We start from the raw sequence: 19,740 nt of genomic DNA on the forward strand, positions 1-19,740 counted from the left end.
CAAAACTGTACTTTTCTCAAATACGCAGATGGAAGACCATATGCAAAAGAAAAAGAAAAAGAACTCCAGGGAATTTTTTGATTGGCCATCTGCTAAAATTGGACTGCAAGCCTTCATTTTCCTCCAGCCTTCACAAAAATCTCTACTGAGCAGCCACTCCCTTCCGACTGCCGCCACCTGCTGACTGCATTTGGGTAAGGACTTTGCTCACGGGCAGCAGGGAAACTGGGTCTACCCTTTGCATGGACAAAACGAACTCCCTACTAATACACACAAGAAACCACAAAGTTCCAGATTTCTTTACTGTTTTACAGTGACTCACACCTCCTTTACCACACACACACACTAATGCACACGCACCAACACACACATCCCAACACATACAAATACACACACACCCACTCACCAACACACATACATCCCAACACACACACACACACACACACACACACACACACACACACACACACACACAGCTTTGCCTGAGAAAGTACATGTCAGGGTTCAGTACAGGGATGACCTGCCTATTTGAAGAAAATGCCAGCACCCCATGAGGGTGTCCTTATAATGCTACTTGTTTAACAAGGATGAGAACCCCCTAGCACAAGTTATGCTCTCCTCACGTAATGGAGCGTGATGCAGCACTGACGGGAAAAGGTGTGGAAAGTACAGAGTGGGGGCAAACACCAGCTAATGGAGAGCAGGGCTCGGCACACCCTATGTTGTCAAGGAGAACCTGTTCCTGTCCCAACCCGCATTGTCTGCAGATAGGGAAGGGCTGAAAGGATACGCGTTTAACAGTTGATTTCTGACTCGTGGGAACCCTTCTATGGCCACAACACCCTGAACACACCCCATCTTCCCCAGTAAATGGTGCTTTGCTTTGGAAAACAAGGTATCACCATGTAGCCCAGGCTGGCTTCCAACTTCTCAGTGGCAGGGGCTGAAGACACATCCAAAGCTTTGTGTTTGATGAATGGTCTTGAGTGGATTCAACTCACAGTTCGTCTACTGTCAAATCTTCTTCTAAACCCAGCCAACATCAGACGGCTCGGCATCCCTGCTCACGGCTCGGCATCCCTGCTCACCGTGTCCTCTGCTCATGTTTCCAGTGTGCCATGCTGTTCCATGAATCTGTGCTTCTGAACACACTGCTTAGGTTTTGTGGTGATTTGGACAAGCTGCCCCCATAGACGCCTGTACCTGAGCGGTTGGTGCCCCGCTGGTGGTGCTGTTTGGGAGGCAATGGAACCCTTAGGAAATGATCACCCAGCCCCTGCCCCTCCCACCATGTGTCCCCTGTTTCCCTGCCTTCCTCACCACGATGGACTATATCCCCATGGGACAACGAACCAAAATAAACCCTGTCTCCCTTTAAGGTGCTTTTGGTCATAGCATTTTTTATCACAACAGAAAAGCAGCAACTCTAGGCTTTGATCAATACTGATGATAAGCAAAGCACTCCAGAGTCTGATCAGGGTCGCTTCTCCCGGAGAGCTCCCTTGATGGTCAGCCAAACACAGATCAGTGCCCCCGAGGGAGGCAGAGAAGATCACAGGAAGGGATTAGCAGTGGCAGGTGCCTGGTACTCACACAGGGCTGGGAATAGCATTTCTTCACCAGCCAGGAGGAGAAACACTGGGATTCATGGAGTGCCCGGTAGACCAAGAATAAAACTCTTTCTTTAGCAGAGCTGTGGGCTGAATACTGCTCTAGAAAGAAAACCTGCAAGCTATTTCTAAGACTACTTAACTGGATCCTGTAGCAATGTTTAAGAATTTGTATAGGAACACAATAATCTCCAAGACTCAGATTAGATTCCCTATACCCAACATCCCACAAAATTGTTATTGCATTTGTGTGTGTGTGTGTGTGTGTGTGTGTGAGAGAGAGAGAGAGAGAGAGAGAGAGAGAGAGAGAGAGAGAGAGAGAGAGAGAGAGAGAGAGAGAGAGAGAGAGAGAGAGAGAGAGAGATGCCATGCATACATATGGAGGTCACAGGACAACTTACAGGAGTTGTTTTTCTTTTTCCACCATGTGTGTTCCAGCACTTGGGAGCCAGAGGTAGGTGCTGGGATTAAAGGCATGCACCACCACCACCCAGCCAGAATTTCTTTAAGTAAATGGAATGCCAGAGAACTGTGGGACAACTTTGAATGACCTAATCTATGTGGAATAGGTCTGCAAATGAGAAAAGAGACATGAAAATAAACCTGAAGAAATAATGAAAAATATAAATCCACATGTAAATTAATGAGTCTCAAACATGAGAAACAAGAGGAAAACCGATACCCAGAGCACATCTTAAGCAAAGTGTTCAGAGTCGATCATAAAGGAGAATGTACTTAAGGCAGACACAGAGAAAGAAGTCATTCCTTGGTGCAGATAAGAGATAAAGGGGACAACACACTTCACATTAGAAATAGTAAAAGCCAAAAACTACCAACAACAAAACCCGGGAGGATGTCTGCTTCTTCTGTTCATCACATCTGTTCAACAACGTGCAGGGGTCAAAGACTTGAGAAAGTTAAGGACGACCTTGGTTGAAGGAGGCATGACTCATGTCCATGGATCAGAAAATCCAATGTTGTTAGGAGGTTAGTTCTACTCAAATGAGATAAAGATTGAACCCAATCTCACTCAAAGTCCCCATGGGATTCGGGGCAGACTGATAATGAAATTGACAATAATCTCAAGTGGGAGTAGAATATCATGCAAACAGGCTATCCATGCTGTCCCAAAAGATCTATATCCCTGCAAGACATAGTGACTACAAAGATTAAAATAATCACTCTGCAGTAGAGAAATACAGCAGACATTGCAATAACTAATTCAACCAGCACCACCGGGAATATGACCTTGGTATCATACACCTTCTGGTATGCTGAATTGAAGAGGTCACAGCATCTGTTTTGTGTTAATTTTGGTTTTAAAAAATGTGTAATCTAAACGAGACTGTGACAGAAATCAGATAAAATCAAATTGAAGATCCTTCTGAAACAACAAAAATTGGCAATACTGCTCAGAAAATCAAGGTCATGAATGCCAAAGAGGGGGGAACCGTGGCAGCTTGAAGAAGGACAGCAGGAAATGATGACTAAATCAAACCAGGGTCACAATGAGACCCCATACCAGAGGGGACATTGGAATACTATTTAATAGTACATCAGTGTTCATCCCCAGTTTCAGTGGCTGTGTACATATACATGGGGAGGCTACAGGGAGCTGTACTAACTTTATGAGTCTAAAATTATTTCTAAATACTTTAGTTAACAAAAAAAGCATGCTGATGGAAATCCTGCTGGTCAAACAAAAATAAAAGTAGAGGGAGCCCAGACCTAAAGAAAAAATTCAGAGTGCTGGGGACAGTAAAGGTATGTGGTATGTATCAAAGCTAAATGTATTTGGTTCCCATGTTCTTAAAAAAAAAAAAAAGCAGCTTTTCATTGGGTGTGGAGCACAGTCCTGGGATTTCAGGCTAGACATTTTGAGACAAACAAACAAAACATATACCATTTGGAAACATAAGGAATAATGATATGCTACAGAATTAGAAGTAAAATATATTGCAAAAGCATGTAGGTTTAAGATAGAGACAGGCCTGTGAAGTTTTAAGCAGTTTGGATTTTCTTAGGAATATGGTAAAAATTAATGGTAAATATGATAAGCTCAAAGATGCTCTCTAAGCCATCAACTATACGATAGGGATACAAGAGTAAAAACTTTTTTTTTGGTTTTTCGAGGCAGGGTTTCTCTGTGGCGTTGGAGGCTGTCCTGGAACTAACTCTTGTAGACCAGGCTGGTCTTGAACTCACAGAGATCCACCTGCCTCTGCCTCCCGAGTGCTGGGATCAAAGGCGTGTGCCACCACCACCCAGCATAGTAAAAACATTTTTAAATGGATACATTTAATAAACCTAAAGAAAAGACAAAGTAAAATTTTAATTCAACACAAAAGTCTAGACCTAAATTCCAAGACAATATGGCACACTAAGTGCAAATGGATTACATACAATAATAAAAGGCACAAATTGTCAAGCAGGCAAAAGACAGTAACTTATATACATGCTCTTGACAAAAGAACACTCTTTTAAATGTAAATAGTTTGAAAGTAAAAGAACAGAAAAGTCTATTACGGAAATACTAAGTCAATAAAAACGGGACGTGCCTGTCAGTATTACAGAAAGCAGACTTCAGGACAAATAAATCATCTTATAAAGAAATCTAATCATTAAACTGCGAACATTTTGAAACACATGCAAAGACAGAATTTAAGAAGCATGGACAGAATTTAGAGAAGGACCACAATTACAACCATAGTTGGAAATTTCAGTAACTGGCAGTAAATCAGTAAAAGAAGATAGAACACTACGAAGAACTAATTAGACCTGACGTATATAGAATGCTACATCAGTTGTGCCAGAATACAAATAATTTCAAGTGTACATGAGATGTTCACCACGACAGATAACATATGGGCCTCAAGAAAATTCAATCCATTTTTAAAAGACTGAGGGAGCAGCAGGAAAAGACTGCTGCCTGTAGGCCTGGCAGCTCGAGTTCAATTCCTAGGACCCACAAGGTAGGAAGAAAGAACATATTCCCAAAGAGCATTGTCCTCTGCCCTCCACACACGCTGTGGCCTGAGTGCCCACACCAACAGTAACACTAACCAATAAAGATGTAAATATAGGTTTTAATCATGTCTTATAAAAATTAAAGAGCCTGAGATAATAAATAATTTCCAACATTAACAAAGTAAAATTGAAATCAATAACAGAAAGTATTTAGAAAATACCAAAATAATTATAAAACTAAACAATACATTTATAAATAGCCCACAAGCAAGAGAATTCTAAAGAAAAGCAGAGAAGACCAAAAATTATAATAAAAATGCAAAATATAAAACCATCTGAGCAGTATCCAAAGCAGAGCATACTGGAATATTTATTGTATTAAGGTTTCAGCTGGGAAGAAACCCTACAATAGAGACCCTAGTTCAATTCATGGTGGAAAGAAAGAACCACCTCTGCCCACTACATGAGAGCCACTGCCACACAGGCAGGCCACATGAGAGCCACACTGTCACAGGCAGGCCACACAAAAGCCACTGCCACACAGGCAGGCCACACAAGAGCCACACTGTTACACAGGCAGGCCACATGAGAGCCACACTGTCACAAAGGCCACACAAGAGCCACACTGTCACGGGCAGGCCACACAAGAGCCACACTGTCACGGGCAGGCCACACGAGAGCCACACTGTCACAAAGGCCACACAAGAGCCACACTGTAATGGGCAGGCCACATGAGAGCCACACTGTCACGGGCAGGCCACATGAGAACCACACTGTCATGGGCAGGCCACATGAGAACCACACTGTCATGGGCAGGCCACATGAGAACCACACTGTCACGGGCAGGCCACATGAGAGCCACTGTCACGCAGGCCACATGAGAGCCACTCTCACACAGGCCACATGAGAGCCACTGTCACAGGCCCAATGAGAGCCACTGTCACGGGCAGGCCTGGTAGAGATGAAGATGCTCTATTGAGACACTCAGGTCACTCCATCTGACCAGCTGTCAAAACAATGGGCCCTCCCAAAGAAATAGGAATTTCCCCAGGAATCTTATTCTGGGGGAAGGAAAAGAACCATCCAGAAGTGAGCTTGTCTCTCAGAAAGAGATGCGACACAGTTCTAACAACTTGTCAGACCACCATGCAACCTGAAACTGCAGCCCCAGCCCATGCGGGTTCAGGGGCAGGTGAGACCACACTTCGTCAGGACTGCCGACTTGTGCACATCCGAGGCCCTCTCTTAAACTTTGCTCTCACCACTTCAGGACCATTGAGGGGTTTGCTGAATCTCTTTGCCCCTCCCAATGGGCCTCATTGAATAAATGTCTTTCGGGGTTTTTTCTGCTTGCAATTTTTGATTTGTCCCCTTTAGTTGACTTACTGAGGTGGCCAGACCTAACCGGGGCAGACTGTTTAATAACACCATGGTGCATGCATGCCTGCTACACTTACACTCACACACAAACGATAACTAACTTTTCAATATTTGAATATATTACCAGGCGTGATGAAATACACCTTTAATCCCAGCGCTGGGGAGGCAGAGACAGGTGGGTCTCTGTGAGCTCAGAGCCAGCCTGGTCTCTGTATGGAGTTCAGGACAGCTAGGTCTCCTGCCTCAGAGCGAAGAGGAGGAGGGTGAAAAAGAGAACCTGAACAAGTTCTCAAATATCATGAGATACATAGAAAGGAAGCGTAACTAAATCTGAGTGTGGTGGCTCATGCTTATAATTCTAGTAAGACCCATCTCAGAAAAAGAGAACTGAAAACAATACGATTTTCCCCATCAGAACATCTAAAAGGTCTCACAAAGTCAAGAATGTAGCAGCTGCAGCAGTCACTGCGGGGGATGGGGAACAGCAGCTTTGGAATTGCAGGTGAGACAGTTGGAAATTCACAAAGGTAGCATGACCCTAAGATTCCCGAGACCACATGAACCTACAAACCTACAGCTTAATAGTCTGGGTGGCTTGACCTCATCTCCAATCTGGAAATAAACCCAAATGCCCCAAATGCATGATGGATAAACAAATAGTGGTATATTCGTATAATGGAACACCTGTCAGCAATAAAAATACAGATGACGGATCCATGCAGCAAACATGGGTGGCCTCCGAGCACTATTGACTTCGGTTTTCTGTCTACAGCAAGAGGGTTGAGAATGGAGAGATCTGACCACAAGGAGGCACACATGGCTTTTGGGGATGGATGGTGGGCATGTTCATCTCACTAGGTCTTACATGCAACTGGATCTAGTTTAACTAACTCCACTGCTGAATCATTAGACGGTTGAAGAGACCAGAAGGGAAGGGGGAGCAGAGCTATGGGTGCAAATGGAAGCGCTGCTTAAAATTAATTTTATTGAAGCAAATTTTACACATAATAAATACACCTGACTTAGTAAACACCACAGATCCATGTGCCTACCTTTCATCCATGCATCCATCCATGCATCCATCCATCCATCCATCAATCCATCAATCCATGCATCCATGCATCCATCCATCCATCCATGCATCCATCCATGCATCCATCCATCCATCAATCCATGCATCCATCCATCCATCCATTAATCCATGCATCCATGCATCCATCCATCCATTAATCCATGCATCCATGCATCCATCCATCCATGCATCCATGCATCCATCCATCCATCCATGCATCGGTTCTAAAGCTGGAGACCAAACCCAGGGTCTACGCACATATGGCAAAGGCTCTACCACTGAGCTTCTAGCCCCGTGCTTCTCTTTAAAAATGAGAAAGTTGGGATTTTTGTTTCTTTCTCCTCCTCCCCACAAGACAGGATTTCTCTGTGTAGCCTTAGCCATCCTGGAACTTTCTCTGTAGACCAGACTGGCCTTGAGCTCAGAGATCCACCTGCCTCTGCCTGAGTGCTGGTTTTAAAGCTGTGTGTCCCACTGACCAGAAAGCAAGCTATTTTTATGTTTGGTAAATCTTAATCTTATTTCAAATTCTAGATTTTCATATTAGACTCCAAAACAACATTGAGCCATTCAAACAGACTCTAGGCCCCAGTGTTGGCTCTAGATTTAAATCTTACTTCTTGATCAGATTCCATGATTTCTCAAAGCCTTAGTCTTTTTATCATAAAATGGGAATATTCATAAAACTGATGGCATAAAATCAGTTCTATGGTTAAGGTAAATCATGGTAAACTGCTAGCACAATGCCTAGACTACAGTAAAAAACGCTAAAGTAGCTGACTTGTCCCAGAAGGACCAAGGCTTACTGCAGCTACCCTGTAGTTGATAGTTACGGCAGGCTCTGCAGAACTTGTCAAAACAAAAACTAAACTAAACACTGATTTTGAGTCTGACTTCCCCACCACTAGTATTTCAAACCAGCAGCAAGGCTCCAGAGTCTTTCACGCGCAAACACACTGCTTTCAAGGCGGAAGGGATGGATGACTGGAAAGTGGATGCTGGCCCAAGTTTAAGGCAGGACATGTAGAAGGCTTCCCGTGTCGGGTTGTTAGTCCTGCTCACTGGTCGTTAGGCAGCCCAAGTGTCCTGGTGGCTGGAGAGCCCACCCTCTAGGTTCCCCCCAGATGGCCCATTCTACTTGTGGGCTCCACACCTGTTTCGTCTTCCCAATTTGCTGATTCCCCATCTCCGCGATCCTGCTCTGTCACCTGCTACTTCAATTTACCTACCTGTCGCCCTGCCTGCTCCACTCGGAAAGCTGCCCCGATGGCTGCCAACACTCAGGTGTACAAGCAAGTCGCTCAACTTCCTGGTGCCCCCTTGGCCCAGCTCCCAGCACACAGGACCAGGGACACAGCTGCAGTCACAGCATAATTATCACTCAAGGGCCCCAGGCTGGCGTGCCATCTACCTGAGCGACGAAGAGCTGGAACTCGTCAGGCAGAATCCACGAGCGAGGGTAGAAGTTGTACTCCTCGGGAAACAGGTTCTGCATGATCCTCAGCGCTCTGCTCAGAGTGATTTTCCGCACCATCTCCGTCATTCCTGGGGAGAGGAGAAGCAGTGAGGCTCAGCAGGGCAGGCCACAGAGACTTTTAAAGCCTCCCACCCAGCATGGTCACCTTCTCGGGCCGCAGAGACTCAGAGTAGCAGGATCTACTAAAGTACAGAGGAATCGGTCCGCTCATTTCCCTTCCCTATAAACGTGAGAGGACTAGCTTTTGCTTCCATTTGAGCCTCAAGTCCCAGACTGTCCTTTGTTGTCTTTGTGGGTAATGAAGTTCTTTCTATCTCGCACTTAAAACTGAGCCCCAGTGCACATTATTTCAGGGATGCTTCCCATCCTGTTCCCCAGAGTATCTAGTGGACTCTGGTGGCATTGGGAAACTTAATTAAGCTGCTTTGTGTTAATCTTTCATGACTACGGAAGGTATAAAATAGAAAAACACACGCCTTTCAGCATAAAATCTGTCTCCTCGAATCAAGGACAGGAAGGGGGAACATCCACAGCACAGCTGATAGCATTAGTTACGGGGGATGTGGTGCTTAGTACTTTTGGGAGTGAGTACTGGCTTGGACATCTCCCGGCTCTCATTCATTTGCCCAGAGGGAACCAAAATGTTTCACTTAAAAATATGTGGACATTTTGTTCTTTATGTGTGTTTGTGTGTGTACCTGTGAGCTTGTGCTTGTGTGAGTAGCTGGGTATATATGGTTGTACATCTGGAGGGCAACCTTCAGTGTCATTCCTCAGGAGCTGTCCATCACTTTTCTCATTGTGTGTGTGTGTGTGTGTGTGTGTGTGTGTGTTCTACAGCCCAGGTTTTATGTGTTTTTCTGACCTCTGTGTCGATAGCTTATCTTTTGCTCCCTGTGTTTTAGGGCTACCTGGGGCACACAAGGAGCTGGACAGGGCTTTGGCCTCATTCTCTCTCATGCCTCGCCTCTCTCCAACCTTGTTTCCATTCCTCCTAGCCTACCCAAAGGGCTAGGGTCTTCCTGTCTGTGACGATAGCCTGCACTGGGCTCCTGCCAGCTCTCAACATACTCTTGAGCTGACTGTGTCCCTGGGTAACTCACTGAGGTCTACCCTTAGACACTTCCTTTGGCAGCAATTCCCCTGTTTACTGGCAAAAGCCACCTGACTCAAGTCACAGCTATTGATACCAAGTGCTTGCCTTGCCTTACTCTGAGCCCTGAATTCTTCTGTTGGAGTCACAGGGCCTGATGGGTCTTATCCCATTGGAGTCAACAAAGAGCACACAGCTTGGTCCTCAGCCTCGCCCATGTCACAAACTGAGCCATACTTGAAGCACTATTCAGTCCTAGCACCAATGATAACCATGATTCCCATCATCACATAAAGAACCACATTACAACTGCCAAACAAGCTTTCCCTGGCCATCTGCTCCTCCACCTTTACCATCATAGCTCACCTTATTCTCGCCTGAATCCTTCTCCTTGCTCAGCTGCCTCCAAAGCGCCCTGCTGGCTGACCTTTCTAAAATGCGAGCTAGCCCATGTCCCAGCTTGGTTTAAAGGGGTCTTTGGCCCCTAGTGACTTCCAGGCTACAGCAGTGCTGTGCTCAGGTCCCTGCTGTCACTTCCCCACGCCCCCACTGCTCCCTCTGGAGCTATCTACATCACCTGCTGAATGAATGGCAGGCTAACGCTGTCTGTAGCAGAGCAGCTCCCTCATGGTGTGGGGAGGGGCGGGGCCTCACCCAGGCTGCCTGTCTGAGCCCTTTCTCCAGCAAGGCACCCTGTGACTCACTCTTACCCCGGCCAGTGCTTGACCTGGCCACCTCACAGCCTCCTCGCTACAGGGAAGCCCCTGACTGCCCTGGGCCACCTCATGTCTCACATCTGGAATCTCAGTAGAAAACCTGCTGCCTGCAAGCTAAGAAATGACAATTTGGGGCTCTCTTAGAGCAAAGGCAGGGCCAGGTGTTGTGGCATGCCTCTGGAATCCCAGCACTCCGGTAGTGCGGGCAGGAGGATTACAGAAAGTTTGAGGCCAGCCAGACTGACTAGTGAGTTCCAGGCCATCCAGGGTTACACAGAGAGACCTTGTCTCAAAAACAAAAGCAAACAAACAAACAAAACCACCAAAGCAAAGACCTACTTAAATCAGAATATTTGTGAAATGTATTTTTGGACAAAGAAAATTATGCATAGAAAAGCCAATAACATCTAATACAGCGACACAGACAAGATAAATTCCATCATGAGTTCTGTTTATGCTGCATTTCTAGCGCATTCTCTCCTGTGGTATCCACCGGAGTGTACTCTAGGGATATGGCATGCGTGGGAAATGTGCATTAGAGTCACAGGGTGTATGTGAAGCCACAGCAAGTGCCCAAAGTCAGTCAGTTCTGGCTGGAGTTACCTGCCGCCTTGGCAGGTTATTGTCTGTCCAAGGCAGAGGGTGTGGTAGCACTGCTCCCCAGGGTTCCAAGGCTGCTGTGTCATCACAGTTAATTAACTGCTGTTTGCAAAGTGGAAAATTGCGAGTTCTAGTCACTGGCATGTTGAATACAGGATGAACCACCTTGCCTCTTTGGGATGGATGTCCTTGTATAAAGCTAGTCCTTCGGGAGTTCTTTCCCCTCTGTTTTCCTGGTGTAGCTGCTTTGCTCTTCTCTCTCACTCTCACTCGGGGGAGATCGGAGCAGAAAGAAAATTCAGAAGCAACCTCACTAACAAACTGTGAGTCGCATCACAAGAAGTCAGTGTGGTGTTGTTGTCATGGAAATTGTTTTATTCCATGACTTCAAGAAGTCCTTTTTTTTTTTATTTTTAAAGAAGTAGTCTTTTTGTGAGCAGCAAGGCAGAAAAAGACAGCAGCAGCTCATTAAAGCAGGGTTCAAGGACCCGGCTGCAAGGCTCTCTTGCTCTTTAACAACGCCCTTCTGAGAGTAAATTTGACCTTGGGAGAACTTCCAGCTCTGTTCACCTCAAAACCAATAATGGTGGGATAGCTGCTATATTGGCAAAGAACAGGGCTCATGGCTAGCATGACCAGGGATTGGTAAGCTGCGTGGACACCAGGCAGGAAGCTGAAGCCCCAGGCTTTTCTGAGTGGTAATCTTGAGACTCAGATGACGAGAGAGCTAAGCCAAGACAGATGTGGACCTTGCTTCCTTGTGTCTCGTCTTTCACTGAGGGCCAGAAACAAGTCCCTGGAACTTCTGTAAATACTCTACTAAAGATAAATGCTCCACACGGGCTGGCAGCCATGCTGTGCTTCCTACATTGTACCCTTCCAAGTGAACCAAGTAGCCTACAGCAGCAACCCTGAATGTCTGAGTTAAAACCCTGGTGAACATGGCAAAACCAGTCAGTGTATAGATGGGTATATGGACATTGAGTTTTCTGAGAAGTGGTGTTTTTGTTGTTTGTTTTGGTCTCACTCCACGGCTTAGGCTAGACGGCAACTCTTTATGTAGCTCAGGCCGCCCTCAAATAAATGGCAATCCTCCTGTCTCAGCCTCCCAAGTGTGAGCCACCATATCTGGCTAGCTGGGGGGTCTTTTCTTGAAGATATTGGATGGGATATGCAATAAAAGGGCAAATTGCTGTCCCTTCAATACAAGTTCAAAAGCTATGACACTAACAAGGCACTCTTATGGCAGCTGCACTCTGAGGTTACAACATAAAAACAATGGTCATGGTTAAAGTCTGAGAGAACTGGGCTGGAGAGACAGCTCAGGGGCGAAGAACACATGCTGCTTTTCCAGAGCACCCAAGTGGTGGCTATCAACCATCTGTCACTCCAGTTCCAGGGTATCTGATGCCCTCTTCTGGCCTTCACAGGCACTGCACACACATTGTACACACATACCACAGACAAAAGACTCATGTATATAAAATAAAAAAATAAAGAAATCAAACTTTGAGAGAATATAATCTTAAATGAGAGATGGAACTTGAGTGACTTTTCCTTTAAAATTATTTATTATTGTATTATAATAGAATATACTATCACAATAAAATGTCTTAACAAAATTGATATGAGGGAGGCCTGAATCCGGAAGCTCAACCAACACTCCCTCCTCCCTAAGGAGTCCCTCTGCCCTTTGCCTCTGCCACCACACAACCATCAGGGATATGACTGTAGAGGAGATGGAGGCTGAGCCACACACATGGCGATGATCAGGACCATTTTCTGCCACGGCAGGGTAAGCCACGTTATGAGACTCAGCCTTTAGGTATAAGGTAGAGGCTGTCCACAGCCTACGGCATTTAGATCAGGGATGTCCAATGATACCTTCAACTATGATACTTGAAGAGAAAACAGATAGGCTCTTCATTTCTGTGACTTATTCCCAAAAGCCTGGTTCCATGGTCGAGAAGGCTGAATTCTTTAGTTAGACACTGAGGTCCCATCATTGGACTCCCTGTGCTATAACTCCAACTCAGCAAATTCAAAGCATGTGCTTTCATTTTGTGTGTGTTCACATGTGTGCATGGTATGTGTGTGTGCTGGTGAGCATGTACACGCACACACATGTGTGTGGAGGCCCATGGGCTAATATCTGGTACCTCGCTCCATTACTCCCACCTCTATTCACTAGGGCAGTTGAGCCTGTACCCGCCCATCCAACTAGTCTGGCCTGAAGCTTTCCCTAAGATCCTTTGTCTCTACCCCAGGGAGCTGGGATTGCAGGTGGACCACCAGGCCTGGAGTGCTGGGGATTCCAATTCCAGTCCTCATGTTTGCACAGCAAGCACTTTGCCCACAGAAAGCACACCTCTAACTTGTGAATGCCAGTCTCCATCTTCAGACCCTCAGGAGTGTTAGTTTTCACAATTCCCTGGGGACTCCTTCCCCATGGCAACAGCAGCCAGCAAGCATGGGCAGAGATTCTCAATTAAGAGTCCTCATCTTTGATCTAAAACATTGCTGTGTTCCTGTAGAAGACTACATTCTGGACCCAGGGTTATTCTAAAGGCTAACAATAACAGCAGATACCTGGAAACTTGTTCACTTGACCGGAGAGTATGTCATTGTCGTGAAATGAAACTCCATGCCAGTAGATGTCACAAGGCAGGCGCCGGCCAAATGGGAACTAGAAAAAGAGGGGAACATGTGACTCATAGTAAGAGTAAGAGGGGTGACACCCACACTGGGGGCTCAGGGTTTACAAATGCCTGACACTAGGTAAACATCCCATGGTTTAACCCTCAAGGCAAGCAACAAAGTGAAGAAATGCTCACACAGGTCCATTGCTCAGGGCAATGGTGGACGTCCTGCTGGTTTGGCAAGCATCATTTTGCCTTAATACATCTCAGACTGCTTTACAAAGGGTTAGTCCCATTTTACTGATTAAAAACTTAAGGCTGAGAGGAGTCGGTTCATGCAGAGCTGGTATACATGTGCATAGGGGGTGGAGGTGGGTATTTTGATTTAAACCTAGGACAAAATGACCTAAATCCTAAGTCCACACTTCCTTCCCTTTGTCTGAAAACAGCAACCCTCAACCCAGATCCCCAAAACAGGCAGAGTCAGTCCCCCTCTCCCTCTGCCTCTGCCTCACTTGCAACTCCCCACCCAGAGCAGGAAGCATCCTTGGCTGCAGAGACAGTCCCTGGGCCTTAGTGCAGATGCTTTGAATTCATAAATGAGCAAGCCAGGTGTGGTCACCTGACTCAAAATGAGCTCATGAGAGTCTGCCTTCTAGGAATTTGAAAAGTCAGAGATGTCAGGCAACCTCTGCTGGCCCCTGGACCGGAGCAATGAAAAGCAGAACTGGACAGCTGTAGATGACTGAGGGAGGAGAAGAAGGGACCGCGGTCTGCTGAGAGCAGGGCCAGTCATGAAGAGAAACGTGACACGGGGCCATGGCTCCTGGCGACAGAATGACCCTGGCTCCTCAGGCCTGTTGTTCTCCCCGGCCTGGCTGCTCACCCGCCCTTGTCCTATAACATGGCCTTGGATCCTGAGAGCATCTTCCCAGCGTTATAAGTTCCTCTTTGGTACAAGCTCTAGGGTCTCAATTATTTTCAGCCAGAAAAACCCTCACTGAGACCAAAAGGCCTGTTCTTTCTGCTACACTCTGCCACCCTTAATGTCATCAGCAAGTTCTGCATCTGTAGAAGCAGTTCTTTAAAATGTGACTTGGATGACCTTGTTAACAGGAATGTGACAGGCTAGTTCATATTTAGAACTTGCTTGTTAAAAGTCTAAAGAAAGAGGGAAGGCTATAAATTAAATAAAACCATTTGATTTTCCCATTTTGAGACTACACTCATCAGAATTTTTATCTACTGTGAGTTGAAGGGTTACATCCTGATGAAATCACACGCCATGACTAATGAAATAGTGGTAGGGATGCTTCCAGGCATCCCAAATTAAAACCGAGGCCAACAGACTCAAGTCCTTTAAATCAGCTACGTGGCTTCAAAGCTGTGCCACAGTGAGGCATATGCTATTACATCTATGGGCATGGACAACTTTTATGTATAATTTATAGATTTTTGTTCATTTTCTTTGCTTCCAATGCGTGGCAAGTTATTTATTCAGCAGCCATAAATATGAAGAGTTGGAACATATGCATCCTCCTTCCAGCTGGTAAGTCTAATATAGAAAAGGCAAAGACAACATTGATGGCACTCTAAAATTCAGACTTCCCAAGCAACTGAACCATAACTGGAGTGACTTTATTGCCCATCATTAGTGACCAATGCCAACTCCTTGCTAGTGTGCTTCCTGGTAACACTTTTCACCTGTGCCATTTTCCTCGCATCTCTACAACTAGGTATGGTGGCTCATACACACTTGAAGAACTGAAGGGGAGAGAGCTGCCATGACTTGAGACTAGCCTGGGCTACATGGGAGAGCTACCATGACTTGAGACTAGCCTTGGCTACATGGGAGAGCTGCCATGACTTGAGACTAGCCTGGGCTACAGAGTAAGACCTGGTCTTATAAAAACAAAAGCAAACAAACAAAAAAGCACAAAGAAAAGAATAAAAAAACAAATACTTGCCAGGTGGTGGCAGCACACACCTTAAATCCCAGCATTTGGGAGGCAGAGGCAGGCAGATCTTTGAGTTCAAGGTCAGCCTGGTCTACAGAGTGAGTTCCAGGACAGCCAAGGCTACACAGAGAAATCCTATCTCCAAAAAAAACAAAACAACAAAAAGAAAAGAAAAGAAAGAAAGAGAGAAAAAATCCCAAATACTTTTAGCTCTTTAAGTTTGAAAAGAAACTACATTTGTTCAATAGCTACTATGTTCCAGACCCTATATAGGTGCTAGGAGCATAGAACAGCACAATTTCAAAGGCCTTGTTCAGAGCTTGAACACACTAAACGGCAAAAAGCTGAAGTCCTAAGCCTCAGATTCAGAACAAGACGAGGACATCTGATTTTCGCTTCTGTTCAACACAGAGTTAATGATATCAGAGCAACAGGCAGAAGAAATTAAGGACACTGTCACTGGAATGGAGAAGGAAAATGGCCTCTGGTGTAGGCAATAGGATCCTGTGTGTAGGAAGCCCTCATGATTGTGTGAAAAGCCTTTGGAAAATCACAGAACCACACTACAACATTGAACCATGCTGTAATACCAAAAGCATGAAATACTTAAGAATTAACTTGGGAAGAGAATAAATGCCTTGTACAGTCAAAGCTACAAAATGTTCTTCAAGGAAATCAATGAAAGTTCAAATAAAGGGAAAGAAATCCCATTTCACAGATTGGAAAACAGTATTAATTAAGATGTCAATACTATCCAAAATGAGCTATAGATTCACTGTCTCTAACAAGACACCCATGATTTGGTTTTGGCAAGAAATAGAAAAGGCAATCTTATAAATAAATGGAATTACAAGAATCTCTAATTGACCAAAACAATTTTAAAAAGGATAAACACAGTGGGACACCTCACACTCCTGATGTCAAAGCTGAAAACAAAGCCACATGCTTGTAAAACAAAATATAGTCACACAGATGTCAGCTGGACTGACCCAGACTGGAAACCTAACAATGCCCAATGCTGGCAAGGATGTGAGGAGTGAGAACACACCTTCTCTTCTGGAGGGACTGTGAAATAGCAGAACCACCTTTGGAAGGCAGGCCGGCAGTTACTTAGGAGACAAAATATACTCTTACCACATTGTCTAGTAAATACACTTCCTGGTGTTTATTCAAGTGAGCTGAAACTACATCCAAACAAAACCCTGAACACAAGTGTTTATGGCCAGCGTCAGCCTCTTCAGCAGGTGAGTGGATAGACAGGAGATGAGACAAATGTAGCAAACCATTGTGCACACTGCTAAGCAAAAGAAGCCAATCTGAAATGGCTACATAATGTGTCAGTGCCACCATCAGACATTATGGAAAAGGCAAAACCATGGCAATGATAAAGCCGTCAGTGAAAGTCAGAGGTTGCTGGAGAAGGAGAGATGAACCCTAGAGCACAGGGGAGTCTCAAGATAGAGAAACTGCTTGTTGGCACTATAATGATGAGCACAAGTCGGCATTTCCCAAAGCCCATGTAAAGCACCAAGAGCACACATGATCAAATTAACTTACAAAAGGCAGCGAATACTCAAATACACACGTCATTGCCAGTTTGTGTTTACACCATGTTTCTTTCTTTTTTAATACTTTATTATCTTTAAATTTTATGTGCACTGGTGTTTTGCCTGAATGTATGCCTGTGTGAGGGTGTCAGGTCTTGGAATTACAGACAGTTGTGAGCTGACACATGTGTGCTGGGACTTGAACCCAGGTCCTCTGGAAGAGCAGTCAGTGCTTTTACCTGTTGAACTATCTCTCCAGATTCTACACCACGTTTCTTAGTGACTTACTAATGTGTGCCCCACACGGTGGGTAGTGTCTCAGCCCTCATGGCAGTCTTATGAGGAAGGCAGGACCATGCACCCTGTTTACAGACTGAAGACACAACACTTTGCAAAGGTAAATCATTTCCCCCGGGTCACAGGGCTGGTAAAGGCAGACTTCAAATCCTGGTTTCCCTGATTCCGAGACCCAAGCCATACAAGGTGGCGTGCACCTGTAATCTCAGTACTCAGAGCTCAGGAGGCAGAGGCAGAAAGGTCTCTATGAGTTTAAGGCCATCCTAGTCTACATAGCAAGTTCCAGGAAGCCAGGGATACATAGTGAGACCCTGTCTCAAAAAAAAAAAAAAAAAAAAAGATGGTTAACCTGACTGTTGAGATGGCTTGGTGGACAAGGCCTCGCCACACAGGCCTGGTGACCTGGATTCCATCATTGGAATCCACGGAAGATGGAAGGATGCCCTCTTATCTCTTCATGTGCTCCATGGCACCTGCACCCATGCACATAATTCACAAAGATCTGACTCTGAGTCCAAAGATGCCTGCTGTTGCCTGGATGTGTATCCTGAGGGTCTTAGACTGGAAACTCCAGGACCAGGAGCTCAACTGTGGGAGGCAGGAGGTCCTTGTACTCACAGATGAGCACCAAAGGAAGCAGGAATGTCAAACACGCGGGGTTGTTCCTTCCAGGGAAGGGGCACATAACCTGTTACCTGCCCAGAAGGCTGGGAGCAGACAGGTTAATAGCCTGGCAACCTGTACATATCTGTGTGGCTGAAACCATACTGGATTCTCCCCTAGACCCTTAACATGAGCTCATTTTTCTCAGTCGGTCTGTATAACCTACCTTTGTGGGACCCATCTTTATGAATGATGTCACATGTACTTTACAAAGAGCTTTGAGGCAGTCATGTACACACGGGACTGATTTTATCATCACCAGGAAAGTTTTCACCAGTTATGCTATACTTAAATATGCCTAAAATAAGCTACCCAGGGTCAGACTCCTGAAGTTTGAACCAATAGCAGCTACTTAGTAGTGTTGAACAAAACTACCTTTTTATCTTTCACAGACTGTCACTCTGCAGGCCATGGTGGTTGCAAAGCCACCCCAGCCCCTGCACTCAATAAATCCGTTCTCTTCTATAAGCAAAGACCCTCCAGTATTTCATTCTATTACTATAACACAGTAATAGAAAACTGGCTAGTTCACCACTGCATGCCACATATTGAACTAATCATTATAGTCAAATATTAGTCCAATAGGAAGCATTGTAACAAACTGACCCTCATCACTACACCACTAACTCTGGCACAAAGAAGACACACCAGGATGAACCCAAAACCATTCCCCTTCTTGTCCAGAGGACTGAAAATATACTTTAAAAACAGGCTAAGACAAGAGCTGGAGTCATTAAACGTCCTTTGAACACATTTGTCCTTGCCAGGGTCTCTCTTTTTTATTATTATTATTTATTTTAAGTTTAAATTTAGATTAGAAACAAGGTTGCTTCACAGTCAGTTCCAGGTCCCTCTCTGTTTCCCTCCCCTCCTCCCGTGCCCTCCCCTCAACCCCCCAATATCCCCTCATTTCCCCAGGGAGGGTGAGGCCCTCCATGGGGGTGTCCATAGTCTGTCATTTCATCCAGGGCAGAGCCCAGACCCTCCCCCCAAGAGTTCAGGGTGAGAGTGCACCTCACATTGTTGGATGGGAGTCCAAAGTCCGTGTGTATACTCGGGATGGGCACTGATCTACTGCCCAAGGCTCAATAGATTCCCTAGGCCTCCTCACTGACACCCACATTCAGGGGGTCTTGATCAGTCCCATGTTGGATTCCCAGGCATCAGCCTGGGATTCAAGAGTTAACCTTTGTCAGGTCAGCTGTTTCTGGGGGTTAAACCAGCCCAGTCTTAATCCCTTTGGTCATCAGTCCTCCCTCTCTGTTACTGGCTTTCTTGAATTCAGCTCAGTGATTAGCCGTGGGAATCTGCCTCTTCTTCCATCAGCCACTGAATGAAGTTTCTGTTTCCCAGACTCTCTGGCCATGGGATTGTAGGCTGGCACTCCCCAGATCTATGTCTAAAATCCATATATGAGAGAGTACATGCCATGTTTCTCTTTTTGTGACTGCGTTACCTCACTCAGGATGGTTTCTTCTAGTGTCATCCATTTGCCTGCAAATCTCAGGATTCCATTTTTTTTTCTGCTGAATAGTACTCCATTGTGTAAATGTACCACATTTTCTCTATCCACTCTTCGGTTGAGGGGCATCGAGGTTGCTTCCAAGTTCTGGCTATTACAAATAATGCTGATATGAACATAGTGGAACAGACACCCTTGTTGTATGAATGTGCATCTTTTGGATATATGCCTAAGAGTGGAGTTGCTGGGTCTTGTGGTA

At 45.4% G+C, this 19,740-nt stretch overlaps 1 protein-coding gene across 5 annotated transcripts in view; it reads right to left on the reverse strand.

Annotated features, from left to right (window-relative positions):
- Ttll11 (tubulin tyrosine ligase like 11) overlaps positions 1 to 19,740 on the reverse strand; it is a 244,964-nt gene that overhangs the window by 190,861 nt on the left and 34,363 nt on the right. For 4 of the 5 annotated variants that reach the window (XR_005873187.1, XM_040735695.1, XM_021234061.2 and 1 more), the window contains exons 2-3: positions 13,505 to 13,601; positions 8,441 to 8,574 (exon numbers count right to left, since the gene is read on the reverse strand). Coding sequence is in view for 4 of the 5 variants with exons in the window: in XM_040735695.1 (XP_040591629.1) it covers positions 8,441 to 8,574; positions 13,505 to 13,601 (231 nt within the window). In the remaining variant the exon portion in view is untranslated. The remainder of the gene's footprint in view (positions 1 to 8,440; positions 8,575 to 13,504; positions 13,602 to 19,740) is intronic. The other variant, XM_040735697.1, reaches the window with a different exon arrangement.

The sequence above is a fragment of the Mesocricetus auratus genome, unplaced genomic scaffold, assembly GCF_017639785.1.
Source record: "Mesocricetus auratus isolate SY011 unplaced genomic scaffold, BCM_Maur_2.0 Super-Scaffold_100047, whole genome shotgun sequence".
In the NCBI taxonomy this organism is placed as follows: Eukaryota; Metazoa; Chordata; class Mammalia; order Rodentia; family Cricetidae; genus Mesocricetus; species Mesocricetus auratus.